Source organism: Odocoileus virginianus, chromosome 20 (genome assembly GCF_023699985.2).
Source record: "Odocoileus virginianus isolate 20LAN1187 ecotype Illinois chromosome 20, Ovbor_1.2, whole genome shotgun sequence".
NCBI classification, from domain to species: domain Eukaryota; kingdom Metazoa; phylum Chordata; class Mammalia; order Artiodactyla; family Cervidae; genus Odocoileus; species Odocoileus virginianus.
This window is the reverse complement of record NC_069693.1, coordinates 13,811,402-13,827,677: the sequence shown is the minus strand read 5'-3', so window position 1 is coordinate 13,827,677 and position 16,276 is coordinate 13,811,402. Positions and strand designations below refer to the sequence as shown.

General features: G+C 39.2%; 1 protein-coding gene across 1 annotated transcript in view; it reads left to right on the top strand.

The window, feature by feature from the left end:
* The first annotated feature begins 2,712 nt into the window (after positions 1-2,712).
* The window catches only part of LOC110129956 (zinc finger protein 607-like), a 56,771-nt gene continuing 43,207 nt past the window's right edge, over positions 2,713-16,276 (top strand). Inside the window, 3 exon segments of the mRNA XM_070450976.1 lie at positions 2,713-3,064; positions 3,909-4,022; positions 15,190-15,272. Of these exon segments, the coding sequence (XP_070307077.1) occupies positions 2,893-3,064; positions 3,909-4,022; positions 15,190-15,272 (369 nt within the window). The 5' untranslated portion in view covers positions 2,713-2,892.

Sequence of the window (16,276 nt, the reverse complement as noted above, 5' to 3'; positions counted from 1 at the left end):
TTTTACATGCATTGCAAGCCTCAAAAACATCAGAATACTCATGTTGTGAGAAACCCGATGAATGCTGGAAGAAGCTTTCATAATTACTTTCTGTAGCTTCTTTCTTTTCAGTTGATACAGTGCCTACATTCTCTATACTTTTAATGTCACCCAATCTCCTCATTAGCATCTTTAATGAATTCCATGTATGTGATGGTAATAAAAGGATGAATTATTGAAGTTGTCCTTCAGTTCGTCCCATTAGTGAAGAAACTCCTGGGCTTAGCAACAGACCAGGAAATATCCACTGTACTTAGTCACTTTAAACAAAAAAGAAAACAAACTCTGAACTCTCTGTTTCAGTTTTCTAATGTAATGAGGATGGAGTAGCAGCCATAAGTTGGAAATACCTGATTTCCATGATTAGGGAGAGTGAAGACTTGGTGCTCCCTCACAATAAGTTGAGATTGTCCACTCATATTGAGGAAAGAGCATATCTCAAATGGAATCAAGATGGTTAGGTTGTGAGGTCTTGAGAAGTAGATCCAAGCCATGACCATACTGGTGGCCTGTGTGCTTGAAATACTAAGTTGTTGAATTTTGAGAGGCAGCCTCATACCCTTGCTATATTCACAAATGCTAACATGGGGCACAATTAGGGAAGAAAAAAAAAATAAAAGGAGAAGCTGGACAAATTAATACTCAGTCATCATCATACACACACCAGAAGGCTCATTTTAAAATTTGACAGTATTAACTTAAAATTAAGTGATATTTTTAAAATACTGGAGTGGATAACCATTCCCTTCTCCAGGGAATCTTCCCAACCCAGAGATCAAAGCCAGTCTCCTGCATGGCAGGCAGATTCTTTACCATCTGAGCCACCAGGGAAGTCCTTAACTGTTAAAAGAAAGTGATGTTTTTGAATTATGATACATTTGTGGACTGTGAATAGTTTAGTTACTCTGGGGGAAATACAGCAACATCTGGATACCTACACCATTCTTTTGGTAAGTTCCAAAAATGGAAACAAACCACATTGATTGTTATTCTTGTTTATTTTGTATAACTTTATTTTTTAAAGCAGTTTTAGAACAAATTTGAGAGGGAGGTACAGAGATTTCCCATATACTCACTGCCCCACACATGCATAGCTTGCCCCATTATCAGCATCCTTCAATAGAATGGTACATATTTTACCAAGGATGAACCTAAACTGACACATCATAATCACCTTAAGTCCATAGCTTACCCTAGGGTTCACTGTTGGTATTGCACATTCTGTTGATCTGAATAAATGTATACATATAATACCAAAGTTTAATGTGTGTGTGTGTGTGTGTGTGTGTGTGTGTGTGTAGATACACAAATACAATATACAGAGGATATTCACTGCCTTCAAAATCCTTTGTGCTTCCCCTACTTATCTGTCTCCTCCCTTGGCAACCACTAATTTTTTTATTGTGTCCATGGTTTTTCCTTTTCCAGAATGCCTCACAGTTGGAATCGTTACAGTACATGGCTTTTAAAACTTGGATTCTTTGACTTAGCAATATGCCTTTAAGGTTCCTACTTGTCTTTTTATGATGTGACAGATCATTTCTACTTGTCTGTGCTAAGTCGCTTCAGTTGTGTCCAAGTCTTTGCGAACCCATGGACTATAGCCTGCCAGGCTCCCCTCTCCATGAGATTCTCCAGGCAAGAATGCTGGAGTGGGTTGCCATGCCCTTCTCTGGGGATCTTTCCAACCCAGGGATCAGACCCACATCTTTTATGTCTCCTGCATTGGCAGGTGGGTTCTTTACCATCAGCACCACCTGGGAAGCCCCATTTCTACTTAGTGCTGTATAATATTGCATTATCTGAATGTTTTACAGTATATTTACCATTCACCTACTGAAGGACATCTTGGTTGCTTCCAAGTTCAGGCAGTTAGGATTAAAGCATGTATTCATGTGCACATTTTTGTGTGTTTTCAACTACTTTGAGTAAATACAAAGGAGTACAATTGCTGGACTGTATGTGAAGAATATGTTTAGTTTTGTAAGAAACCTCAAACTGTCTTCCAAAATAGTTGTAGCATTTTCTATTCCCATTAGCATAGAATGAGAGTTCCTGGTGCTCCACTTCCTCACCAGCTTTTGATGTTTTCAGTATTTTGGAATTTGACCATTGTAGTGTAGTGGTATTTCCATATTTTAATTTGTAATTCCCTACCTGGTGGCTCAGAGGTTAAAGCATCTGCCTGCAATGCGGGAGACCTGGGTTTGATCCCTGGGTCAAGAAGATCCCCTGGAGAAGGAAATGGCAACCCACTCCAGTATTCTTGCCTGGAGAATCCCATGGACAGAGGAGCCTAGTGGGCTACATTAGTCCATGGGGCTGCAAAGAGTTGGACACGACTGAGCAGCTTCACTTTCTTTTTTCAATGACATATGATGGGTGTTCCTGGTGGCTCAGTGGTAAAGAATCCGCCTGCCAATGCAGGAGACATGGGTTTGATCCCTGGATCGGGAAGATCCCCTGGAGGAGAAAATGGCAACCCACTCAAGTATTCTTGCCTGGAAAATCCTATGGACAGAGGAGCCTGGCAGGCTACATAGTCCATGAGGTCACAAAAGAATTGGATATGATTTAACTACTAAACAACAACAAATGACATATTATGGTAAACATGCTTATTTGCCATCTGTATATCTTTGGTAAGGTTTCCAGGTGTTGTGCCCATTTTTAATCCATTTGTTTATTTTCTTTTTTTTATATAATTGAGATAGAGTTAACATATACCATTTTATCAGTTTCAAGTGTACAGCATAATGATTCATTTCTTTTATACAGTGTGAAACAATCAACACCATAAGTCTAGTTAACATGGATCATTGTCCATAATTAATAATTTTTTGTTTTCTTGTGATGAGAACTTTTAAGATCTCCCTCTTAGGAACAGACTTCCAGGACTCCAAGATGGCATCAGTTTTACCACTGAAGAAAAAGAAACTCCTGGATGTCAAATTAAGGGAGCTGCCAAACTGGATACTATTGCGAGATTTCATCCCTAAAGGCACTGCTGGAGCATTTCAAAGAGGTCAGAGCCTTATGTGTAAATAAAATCCAGTCTCTGGGTCTTCAGGTCTCTTTTTGCCCTGAATGAGTTTGGCCAGTAAAAGCTTTCTTAGACTAGTAAGTTATGTGGAGACAGACAGGGCGAAATTGTTATCTCCTGAATTTCCATGTTTGATGGATCCTATCCAAGGTGGACTCTGGGGCATTTTGGACAAGGAAATGTTTTTGTATTGCTGGGAATCAGTACCACTGCCTCCATCATTAAAGAAATGTCTGAAGACTTGAGGAAAATGAGTTTGAAACATAGGGAACATCAATGTATGATGCTCCTCTCCCTATCAGAGAAAACGTCTGAGATGGATATTTGATATGGGCTGTCCTTCAGACCTGTGCATTTTATTTTATTTATTTTTCATTTATTTTTATTAGTTGGAGGCTAATTACTTTACAGTATTATAGTGGGTTTTGTCATACATTGACATGAATCAGCCATGGAGTTGCATGTATTCCCCATCCCGATCCCCCCTCCCACCTCCCTCTCCACCCGATTCCTCTGGGTCTTCCCAGTGCACCAGGCCCGAGCACTTGTCTCATGCACCCAACCCCAGACCTGTGCATTTTAAAGTGCATGACTAGTCAGATCAATCCCGTGGAACCCATGTCATCATCCTTTGGGGGCCTGCGTGGTCACCAGCCTCCTCAGGGGCCCTCTTCCTTCTGTGTTTTTTTTTATAATTTTGGCCACTCTATAACTGTTTTTTGTGTGCTATTTCCTCCTGCCCTGAGGCCTTCCCTCAGCTTTGTCCTCTCATATTAGAATGCGTAGAATGTGCCCTCAGAGAAGTGACTTCCTCTCCTGTTTGCAGGTTATTGCCAGTATTACAACAAGTTAAACATGAAGAAAGGGAGTGTCGCTGGGCTTTCTATGGTGCTGGCAGCTTACATCCTGATCAACTGTTGCCGTTCTTACAAGGAACTTAGTAAGTCTCTTGCATTGTTTTGCCTTTGGTGGGATTTCCTGTGACAGGGTGGTATTGGTTCTCTGTCAAATTAAGAAGTCCATCATTCTACCGACAGCTGAAGAATTGAAAGGACTTATCAGAATATAGCCCATAAGTGAGAAAACTGTGGCAAAGACAGGAAAATGAGATGAGGCTGGGGTAAAGGTAATACTTAGGCAGCTTTCTCTAAGTTACCGCAGGCAAAGGCTGGTAGAAAACTTGGCTTTATCTTCCTAGCTGCTGCTGTGACTAAGTTGCTTCAGTCGTGTCCGACTCTGTGCGACCCCATAGATGGCAGCCCACCAGGCTCCCCCGTCCCTGGGATTCTCCAGGCAAGAACACTGGAGTGGGCTGCCATTTCCTTCTCCAATGCATGAAAGTGAAAAGTGAAAGTGAAGTCCTTCAGTCGTGTCTGACTCTTGGCGACCCCATGGACTGCAGTCTACCAGGCTCCTCCATCCATGGGATTTTCCAGGCAAGAGTACTGGAGTGGGTTGCCATTGCCTTCTCCGTATCTTCCTAGCAGCCATTGTGAATAAGAAAATCGGTTGAGTGCTACAATCCAGTATCTGTAGTCTCTGGAAAAGCATGGCTGTTTCTGAGACTTGAGGGGAGTGTGTCTGATAGGAGACACCTGGTCAGGAACTGTGTCAGTGGTGGTCACTGACTGGGTTTCATGGGCCGTTTCTGGCTGCATACAGCCCTTGCCAGTCTGGCACCCAGAGCAATGAAGGATGGGCTCTTGGGTGCTGTTTTTCTGAGTTAGTGTTCCTTCAGGGAAGGAAGAGGCTCCCTAGGTGGCAGATTAGCTCCTAATTCCTCAAACAGGTTGTGGGTCATCTCCTGAAAGGATTTCTCAGGATGGTTTCATGTGATCTTAGCCTGCTGCCCTCCCGTCATCCTGTGCTTTCACCATACTTTTGAAGAAATTGACCATTTTGCCTTTCTAACTTCAGAACGAAAGCAGCCAAGCGAGTACCACTGAAGGGGGCACATTCTACATTCCTGACCATCACCTTTGCCAGGCACCCCTGAATCCTTTCATAGCCTAATGGAGAGTTAACACCCAATTAAAGATGACTGGTTAAAGAAAAAAATCTCTCTTAGCAACTTTCAAATCAAGTAATATGAATAATAATCACCATTCTGTATATTACATCCCCATGAGTTATTTACTTTATAATTGGAAATTTGTGGCTTTTGGCCTCTTCATACGTTTCAGCCACTGCCTCTGGCAGTCATTAGTTTCTTCTAATGTTTCTTCTGTAGCTGTGATTTCTGTTCCATCTTTTTGTCTTTGATTTTTTTTTCCAGAGTCCACATATAAATGAGGTCATACAGTATTGGTATATGTCTTTCTCTGTCTGACTTCACTTAGTATAATGCCCTCATCCATCCATGTTGTCACAAATGGCAGAATTTCCTTCTTTTTACTTTTGGATAATATTCAATTGTATACATGCCACCTTAAAAAAAAATCTCTTGATGATGTCTTGTTTCCATGTCTCTAAAAAATGCTGCATTGAACACTGGAGTGTAGATGTATTTTCAAAATAGTGATTTTGGTTCCTTTGGGTAAATACCAAGAAGTGGAACTGTTGGGTTAGATGGTAGTTTCTAGTTTTAATGTTTTGAGAACTCTCCATACTGTTTTTCATAATATCTGAACTAGTTGACATTTTCCCCAGCAGTGTAGTGCTTCCCTGGCAGCTCACAGATGGTAAAGAATCTGCCTGCAGTGCGGGAGACCCGGGTTCGATCCCTGGGTTGGCAAGATCCCCTGGAGAAGGGGATGGCTACCCAGTCCAGTGTTCTTACCTGGACAATTTCACGGACAAAGGAGCCTAGCAGGCTACAGTCCGTGGGGTTGCAAAGAGTCGGACGCTACTGAGCAACTAACACACACATACACTAGCAGTACATAGGGCTCCCTTTTCTCCACGTTCTTGCCAACATTTGTTATTTCTTGTTTTTTTTTTTTTTTTGGTAGTAACCATTCTTACAGGTATGAGGTGATATTTTATTGTAATTTTAATTTGTATCTCCCTGATGGTTAGTGATGTCGAGCATCTTTTCCTGTACTTGTTGGCCATTTGTTTGTCTTCTTTGGAAAAATGTCTATTCAGAGCCTCTCCTCATTTTTAAATTGGGTTGTTTGCTTTTCTGTTAAGTTGTATAAGGGTTTAAAAAATATATATATTGTAGATTATAAATCAACTATATTCTAATAGAAAATAAAAGTTTTTAAAATATACTGTGGAAATTGTTTTATTATGATACTTAATGCCAAAGGCAGAAGATATTATATACTGAGTAGTAGTGCATTAAAATGTACATCAAAAAAAAAATGTACATCCAAGAATCCTTGTAACAAACATTTTGAAATGTTCATACTGGTTTTAATATAAGAACTGTATTATGCAGGATTTGCTTCTCCTTTATGTTGTTTCCCCAAAATATCTTAGATAATTCTACTAAAATTTTTGTAATAAAATCACAAGAGAGCAAATACTTCATGTGCTTTCTCCCTTCTCTTGTAGTGTAAGGCCTAAAACGTTCATGTGGTATCTTAACATCGTTGAACCTCACAGGGCTCAACAGTCTAACCATGAGTTCCCCTCTTCTCACCAGATATGCCTCCCACCCAGTGGGAAAGGCTTTCAGCTGGTTAGTTCCCATATCTGCCAAGCCATCTGTACCCTTCCTGGCCTTCAACCTGTTGGGGTGTATCTCCCTGTCAGTCACAAAGTTAATCAAAGAAGCCAATCACATCCTTCCACAGCAAGCAGGGAGCAAGCACCTCATCTGCTAACATCTTGTTAGCAGAACTGTCTTCCACCACTCCTGTTGTTTTACTCTTCTGCCGAGTGACACTACCCTGTGACCTGTTGTGTCCATCTCCCCTAGGACTTGAGGATACTCGACTCATAGACTACTGTCAGTCTCACCTGTCTGGTATCTAGGTGTGTATTCAGATATCTCCAGAACTCTGAGGCAGGACTCCTCCATTGCTGCTAGCTGAGAAAAAAGCTGCCTACTCATTTTTACTGCTGTTCCATGAGTTGTCAGCATCTACACTGAGAAAAAATTTTTTTTTAAATTTGGCTGCCTTGGGCCTTAGTTGTGGCACATGGGATCTTCATTGCATCATGTGGGACCCTTCATTGTGGTGTGGGCTCCCTAGTTGTGGCACATGGGCCTTCAGGTGTGGCACATGCAGGTTCAGTAGTTGAGGCTCTGCAGGCTTAGTTGCTCTGACACATGGGATCCTAGTTCCCCGACCAGGGATTGAATCTATGTCCCCTGCCTTGCAAGGTACATTCTTAACCACTGGACCACCAGAAAAGTCTCAAAAGATTTTTCTGAAGCTCAGTTAACCTTCAAATAGGAATGCTAGATCATGTTGTCAACTTACAAGTCTGTGACTGAAATTTTATTTTGCTGAGTCTACAAACTAATATTATACTTTTGCCCTGTTTGTAAGACAGATAAGGCTAAAATTAATGTAGGTATCATAGGTAAGGAGCCCTCCTTAAGCTTGGAATCAAATAGAAAAGGATGTTTTTGGATTACTTCTTCAGGTTGGGTGCAAGTTGAGCATTAGAATAAAAGAACTGCAAGTTAAAGGGGGTGAGGTGAGAAAAAAAGGACAGTTAAAATGGGAAAATGGTAGCAGAAACACATTCTTGTACTGCTCTGAGAATGTAAAATGGTATAATTACAATGAGAAGTTTGTCAGTAACACAAGTTAACCTGCAAAAAGCAAGTCTACTTTTGAAGTTAACTCACATATAAGCTTTATATATATATGCAAAACTGAAGTTTATGGAGGGATATTAATTGAGCATTACAAGAAAGCATAGAAAAATTTATAATATTTATTTGTAGAGTTTCATTTCTTAGAAAAGGGTTCAGTTACACATACTGTGGCCTACTTTGCAGTTGTTGAAAATGAAAACACTTCTTGTGTACTGATTTGGAAACACATTTGTGTGAGGAAAAATATATACTTTCATATGCATATAGCACACATAGTATTTGAAATTACATATACATTTTGTATTCATGTGTGTGTATGTGTAAATATCTGTATATTTTATTTTAAAATAACGTCTGAAACAACAAGGTCCTACTGTATAGCACAGGGAACTACATTCAATATCCTGTTATAAACCATAATGGAAAAGAATATGAAAAATTATATCTATGTATAACTGAGTCACTTTGCTGTACAGCAGAAAATAATATTATAAATCAACTATATTTCAATAAAATTTTAAAAGATGTCAAGATAAATTATTTTTATGAGAAGAGGAAAAAATCTGTAAGGTTAAACACTAAAACCAAAATGCTGTGCATGCTAATATTAGCCACTGTATGTCTGAAATATATTGCAAAAGAGGTTGATCACATTTTAGTTAAACTTTATATCCTTTTAAATGTTAATCTATTCATGGTTTGCATATTTAAAATACGTTGTAATGATGCTAACTGACATATAGGTATCCTTTGATGAGAACTTTACATTTCCCACTTGCCGGTCTTACTCATTTATCTAAATTTATATGAATGCAACTTTGATTCTTCTGATAACCCAGAAGAATTTTCCTCTTAGATTCTGAGCCTGATTTATCTTCACTGTCCAAACAACAAAGAAGCAAAATATTTTTCAATGAGATGTCATGACCAGGCATTAGGAATTAAAAGATGTTTCTCAACTTGTGGGCTCTTAAAATGCAGTCAAACCCATCAGTTCATAATAGAGTAGAGAGGGATGAAAACAACCCCTTAACAACAATTTCAGGCGGACATAGTATTGTAAAATGTAAATAAGGTATTGCTTTTCTTTTTGTTCTAGTTTTCAGAGAACTGCAATCAGTAGTCTAGAAAAAGGGACCAAAATTCATTCTGCCTTTTTCTACAGTGGGAAAATGTTATATATATTAATAGCAAAGTCTCACTTTATCTGGGCTTCCCAGGTGACTCTGGTAAAGAATCTGCCTGCCAATGCAGTAGATTCAAGAATTCTATCCCTGGGTCAGGAAGATTCCCTGGAGGAGGAAATGGCAACCCACTCCATTATTCTTTCTTGGAGAATTCCACGGACAGAGGAGCCTGGCAGGCTACAAGTTCATGGAGTCGCAAAGAGTTGACTGAGCAAACACACACACACTTTATCCAGCTTTTCTCACCTGGAAACACGGCTTTGCTAATCAACAATATAGTGTTATACACCCTTTGTAACCTCGGAGACTTCAGCTGTAAAAATGACAGGAATTAGTATCTGTGGCATTTTGAGTGGAAAGAGCCTTGTAGGGAAGGGAGAGTTTGTTTGGATTATGAACCCACCTTCCAGATCTTCCACTCCGGGCCCTCAGGGTCATATTACTGACTTAATTGTGCAGACCTCTCACAAGCAGGCTTGAAGCCTGGCCAAAGAAGAGCCCCTCAGTCCACTGCTCCCAGTTCTCTGATCTGGTCCCATTCGGACACGCCTCCTCCCGACCCCGGACCCGCTGGACACGCCCCCTACCTCACGTCCCGCCTCCTGTCTTTGAGAAGTATGCGCTGCGCAGGCGCAGTCCGGCGGTCACGCCCAGAAGTCTCCGGCCCCACCCGGCGGCTACTTCTAAGTTTTACGACGTGGAGCCTCACGTCGCACAGACTACCAGGTGACTTTGGCCCCTGGTTCTTTTCCCGTATCCCTTATTGCAAACTGCGCGTGAGTGGCACCGTCTGAGGAGGAATCCAGCGTGGGTCGCCGCGGAGACGACTGTGCAGACTTAGCCAGAGCCCGCGAGGGACGGTGAGTGGCGGTGGGAGTGGGGTTGCGGGAGGCGCTCAAAGCGTGGACAGCCCGAGCGCCGCCGCGCAAGTCCGCCCGTCCCCTCGGGGCTGTGGGCGCTTGAGCAGCGGGGTTGAGGGGGCGCTGGGTTTTATCTCTCTTTTAGGGTGAGTGCGATTGTGAGACTGAGAGGTGCGCGTTCGTTTTGTGTGACGGAGACACCGAGTGAGTGTCCTTTCTGTGAACGTGGATTACACAGAGCTCTTTGTCCCCGCCGCTGCTTCCAGGCTTCTCTCAAACATGTATGTCTCTCAAAGAATGTGGGCGCTGTTGAGAAATCTGTTTTTGAGTCCTGCAAGACACCTTCCAGCAAGAAAGTACATACCGGCTGCTGAGACCGGAATTTTAAAATCAAGAATTGTCCCTGAGGCCAGGGTTCTGAGAGAGGCCACTTTGTAGGAAGGGGCCTGAGGGTCTGTCCTGGTCGCTGCCCGCCCTAAATTGTAAATTCCCGCATTTCTCCTGCCGTCCAGAACCTCCAGCACACTGTGTGGCTGCCAAAAGTTGTATTAATAATTAAATAATGTCCAGCTGTCAAAAGGCTGTTATTAAAAAAAAGAATTGCCCCTGAGACAGGTTCCTACCCCGATCCTTCCTCGTATTACCCTTTCTGGACGTTCTCTGGGGCTCATTTCTACATTTGAGTATGAAAGCATTTCTTGAGCTCAGACGGCAGAAACCTGCTATGAGCCTTGATACAGATTCCACAGTCCTACTTAATTCTGGTTTTATGTATGAGATCACGGCGGATTTAGTAGCTTTGAAGGATGGAACACAATAAATGCTTAACATTGTCTTTATTGTGGTGTCACTCACCCTTCAGATTTCTATAAATCAATGACGAAAATATGAAGTTAATGTGATGAGTGCTTCTATATCAAAGGGCTGCTGCTGTTACTGCTGCTAAGTAACTTCAGTCGTGTCCGACTCTATGTGACCCCATAGACGGCAGCCCACCAGGCTCCGCCGTCCCTGGGATTCTCCAGGCAAGAACAATGGAGTGGGTTGCCATTTCCTTCTCCAATAAGTGAAAAGTGAAAGTGGAGTCACTCAGTCGTGTCCGACTCTTCGCGACCCCATGGACTGCAGCCCACCAGGCTCCTCCGTCTATGGGATTTTCCAGGCAAGAGTACTGGAGTGGGGTGCCATTGCCTTCTCCTATATCAAAGGGCTAGGTGGAGCTAATTTTCCAGTGTTCTGATCCAGGGGTCCTTTGTGTTTGGGGGCTTACAAGGGACCACAAACTCTTTGTAATTGTCTAGAATTACCGCATATATTTGTAAAAATGCATTTTTCAAAGGTGTGCATAACCTTAACAGATTAGACTTGGGCAACTGATCTGCAATGAAAGATTTTTATACTTTTGGATTATTTTTCACAAAATTAATGATTATACAAATGGAATGGTTAAGAAAATCACAGGACATCCATGAGTTAAAATATTATATAGATAATAAAATTTCTGTTCATAAGAATTAGTCATTACAAGAAAAAAATGGCTATGATCTAATGTTGAGAAATTTTAATATAATGTAGTTATAAAACAGTAGTCAAGAAAATTTGAAAGCAGCAGCTCATTTTTTTTTTTAGCAGCTCATTTTAAAAAGAGAATTTTGTAAAAACTTTTGCAAGGATTGTAGACAAAATGATAATTGGTTTTTCAGAGAAGAATAAAAGTGTTCAGCTACATTTACTGAGCATTTTCTATGTACCCAGAACTTTTCTATCTACTTGGTATACATGTTCACATTAATTTGTGAAGGCAGTTTCCCTTTGCGTTGATGTTAGAGTGTTTATGGTGAGATGTCTCTAATTATCATCAGTGCAATACAGCTAAAGGGTATTCAGGAAGTGAATATACTTAAGTGGTATTTTAATCATGTTGAGTTTTTCATCATAGGTCTGATATTAACAAATCTTTTTAATGAGGAAAATATAGCGTCTTTCCAAAGTCATGTCTACAAATAATTCAATACTTTTGAAATATCTTTATATTTTATTTATGATAATGGAATTAATCCAGGTTTACTGCCAAAAAATAAGCCTGTGTTCACTTCCTTAAGGAATTTATTGAGAAGAAAGCAAGGATAATCCATAATCTCCCTAGAGGTAATCACTTTAACATTTTGGTGTGTGTGTGTATATATATATATATTTTTTGTTGTTGTTGTTCTATTTTTGTGTGGCTTTGTTTTGGCAGAATAAAATTGATCAAGTAAAGGAGACAAAAGAGTCCAACTCATAGTTCAAAAAATCTAATCTAATCCAATAATAGATTTCTTTATACCCTGTATATGTAAGGAGAAGAGGGAAGGGCAGAGAATCTTGTGTGAAAAGGATTACAAACAGTTATGCCTTTTATTTATTACCAATGTTATTTGAAACAATTACCAGGGCACCATATTACTAAGGGAGACATCTTTTCAGAGTTAATAACTTAGAAGTTTCAGCTTACTTTGAAAAAATAACATTAATCTCTAATTTCCAGGTGTCTTGCAAGTACAAGCAATATTTAAAAACATAGTTGTTATGCTAGAAAATAAAGATAATATTTATAAATATTTATGTAAATATGTGAAGAATAAAATTGATTCTCCAGTTGTATTCTCAATTTTATCATAGTATTCTTTGAACTGGTTTATGATTCTGAAAAGTTTTTCTTACTCTCTATGGCTGCTGCAGACTGAGGAAATGCATAGTTTCTCTTTTCTTGTCTAATAATTTCTCTTTTTTAAAATAATGATTTTATAAAGCAGAAATCTATTTTCTCAAATGTAGCTCCTAAAATTTTATTAAATATTAGAATTATAAGAAAGAGGAAGCTCAAGAAGCACAAGTTTTAATATAATAAAACCAGGAAGCATCAGAATTAACTTTTTTTATAATGAAAGATTAAGGAATATGGAATGATTTTCTTCTTCAGTAATGATAGAAAATTTACATTAGTCATCATGATGTACAGTTTAGTATGTATATGGATTATTTTGCCTAGTCTTCAAAATAGTTATATATCATTTTTTTTATTCTTACTTTGCTAATGAGGAAATTGGCATTGAAATGTTTTTCTTAATTTCAGTGGGATGCCACCTCCTAAATTATGCATGCCTTCTTCACTGAGCAATTCTTTAAATATTGTTTTCCATTAGTTATATGGTTTAATATCATCCTTATTAAGAATTGCATGGCATATATGTCACAATATAGCAGACTATAATATATTTAACCTGTTTGCTTGCAGTGAGATTTTCATGTTTTTAATTGTGGACCATCAAAAATTATTCTCTGATGAACATCCTTGTGTATTAACTTTGTAAATTTATATAGTTATTTCCTTTAAAATTTTTTGAAAAGTGGTATTTTGTAGTAAAAAAAAATCATACTTCTTTTAATTGTTTAAAATATGTCAGACCTGGAAAGTATAATATTTGAGGCAATGTAATTACTAAAGACATAATTGCTTCCTTCAGAGCACTTATAATCTGTGAAGGAATTTAAAACCTGAATAGGAATAGGGCTTCCCTGGTGATTCAGTGGTTAAGAATCCACCTGGCAATGCAGAAGACATAGGTTCAATCCCTGGTCCAGGAAGACTCCCACATGCCTTGGAGCAACTAAGCCGGTGTGCCACAGCTACGGAGCCTGTGCTCCAGGGCCTTGCAAGCCACAGCTACTGAAGCCCATGCCCCCTGAAGCCCATGCTCCACAGCAAGAGAAGCCATTGCAATGAGAAGCCTGCACACCGCAACTAGAGAACAGCCCTGCAACTAGAGAAAAGCCAGGGCCACAGCAAAGACTCAGCACAGCCAAAAACAAATAAATAATTTTTAAAAATTAAAAAACAATCTGAATAGGGATAATTATAAAGTAGTATGTGATAAAGGCCACTGGTGAGAGTTAAGTGACCTGCCTAAAGGAGACATGTGGGTGACTGTAGTGACAGTAAGAATATAAACAAGTAACACTGAGCACATGGGATCTGTATGGCAATATAAGTGGCTATTTTTACTATAACCTTTATATCTTGTAGACATCATTCTAGTATGAGATGTATAGCAAAATTATAGGTAAAAATAATTCAGTAGCTTTCTGGAGGGTATCATGACAAAACTGACTGGTTCAGAAACAAAAATTCTTCTGTCAAAAAGATCTGAAATAAAGATGCATTGAGACTGTCATCACTTCACAAAAGAGATTACTCAGGGACTGTTCCCAAGCTTTTTGTAGCCAAAATTTCAATATAACTGAGAAAAAAGTATAAAATGAGATATTAGGATCCAAAGGAAACAAAAGCCATTTAGTAAAATAATGTGAATTTAAAGAAGAAAGAACTTTTGGGAAGTCTTCACCTTAAGTTAAAAAAATCTTTCAAATTCCTATGTAAATTGTTAAAATGATTATGAGGTAACCTTTTAAAAGAAACAAGATCTAAGCAAAAAGATAGGGATTGCTCATGTCAAATTCTGATCATGGCAAAGGTGTATTTTATGTCTTCAGTAGTCTTATTTGATTGTTTCATGTATGAACTAAAAACAATTAATACACAGTGATTCATTTCTAAAGACATCCCCACAAAAACAAACAATGCAAAACATAACCAAAAATATAAGAGCTCTTAGTATGTAGACATACAAATTTCTAGACATTTCTGTCTTCTGTTTTATGATTGTCATTCTTTCCTCTGTATTGATTAATATGCTGCTATGTTTTATAAATAGAAATATATTAAACTTGACTTTTCTATGGGTGTAAATGAAACATTTTCCACTTCGTTAAATATTCTTCCCAATTTAACATTTAATGACTACTTTGTATTCTAGTATATTGTTGGTCTGTCATATATTTAACTAATAAGCTTTGCTGGACTTAGAATGCTGAACATTTCTTGTCCATCTCTAATATTTTGATCAACTGCAACCACTTTCAAGGCCACAAAAGAGGTTTTAATTTGGATTACATAGCCTCTTTTCTGTCTTGAAGTTCGCAATGGAAAGAGGAAGATCTGCTCAGAGCAGGACACAGCTGCCCAATCTCAGATTCATATCAATCTGATCACAATGGTACATTGGTCATAAAATTTTCTACTGAAGTATCTGGGTCTGGGTTTCAATGCAGAACTGACTCTGCAGCTGAGGCCTCTGGGAAATGAGTGAGGAATGCATTTGTCCAGAATCCTAACTTACCCAAGTTGGGTGTGATGGGACGTGATTAGGAATCTGGAATGGAAGAGCATAAATGGTGATATTAACTGAAGCCCAGTGTGGAAACCCTAAAGCACATCTGAAAGTCTTTCTCTTCTCCTAGGTCTGTGTTTTTTGGACTTGGCTTTTCTGATAGAGAAGCCCAGAGGACTGATCAGCTCTTACAGGTCTAAAACCATGGCCCATGTAAGTTAATGTTTCTCTTCTCATTGAAATATATGGGTGTTTTTTAGGTCATGTAAGCATTTTCATTAATTTTCCTGAAGTTTCCTAAGAGAAAGTTTGCGCAAATAACCTGTTTCCTAAATAAATAAATAACCTGTTTCCTAACTATTGTTCCAGAGAAATATGAGGTCAGATTACCTACCACTGTCTCTGTTTGGCCCATTCGAAACTAGCATTCTTATCATTATTTCCCAGATTATTCAGTATATTTTAAGTGCCCATTTTTCAATTAAGGGCAGTGATGAAATAATGGGGCTTAAAGTTCTTTGAAGTAAAGATTTATGCTGTGCAGGTCAGATTTCTAGCTTGAAGATAGAGACAGTTTAGTTTAGTCGCTCACTCGAGTCCGACTCTTTGCAACCCCATGGACTGCAGCACGCCAGGCCGCCCTGTCCATCACCAACTCCTGGAGCCCGCTCAAACTCATGTCCATCGAGTTGGTGATGCCATCCAACCATCTCATCCTCTGTCGCCCCTTCTCCTGCCCTCAATCTTCCCCAGCATGAGTCTTTTCCAGTGAGTCAGTTCTTTGCATCAGGTGGCCAAAGTATTGGAGTTTCAGCTTCAGCATCACTCCTTCCAATGAATAGTCAGGACTGATTTCCTTTAGGAGATAGAGATAGTGGTTCTATTTAACTATCCATGGTAAGACTTTGATGTTTTCCACAGATGTGAGATTTCCAGGTAGATGAGGTGGAATTTTTCATTGAATGACCTGAATCTTAATGTGGTATGAAATTCTTGCTTTCTGTGGAATAGGTTATGATTGGGGCTTTTAACATGGCAGTCATGGATTTGCTAGGAAAGCCATGAGACATAATTACTAAGGCTATTTTGTTGTTGAATGAGACATGTTACGTTTGTGTAACATCTGTATATTGACCAGCCTTCTTCAGTATCATTTACGTCAAATGAGTTATCTTTTACTGCATAATTAATTCCTCTGAAATTAATTAATTTAATTA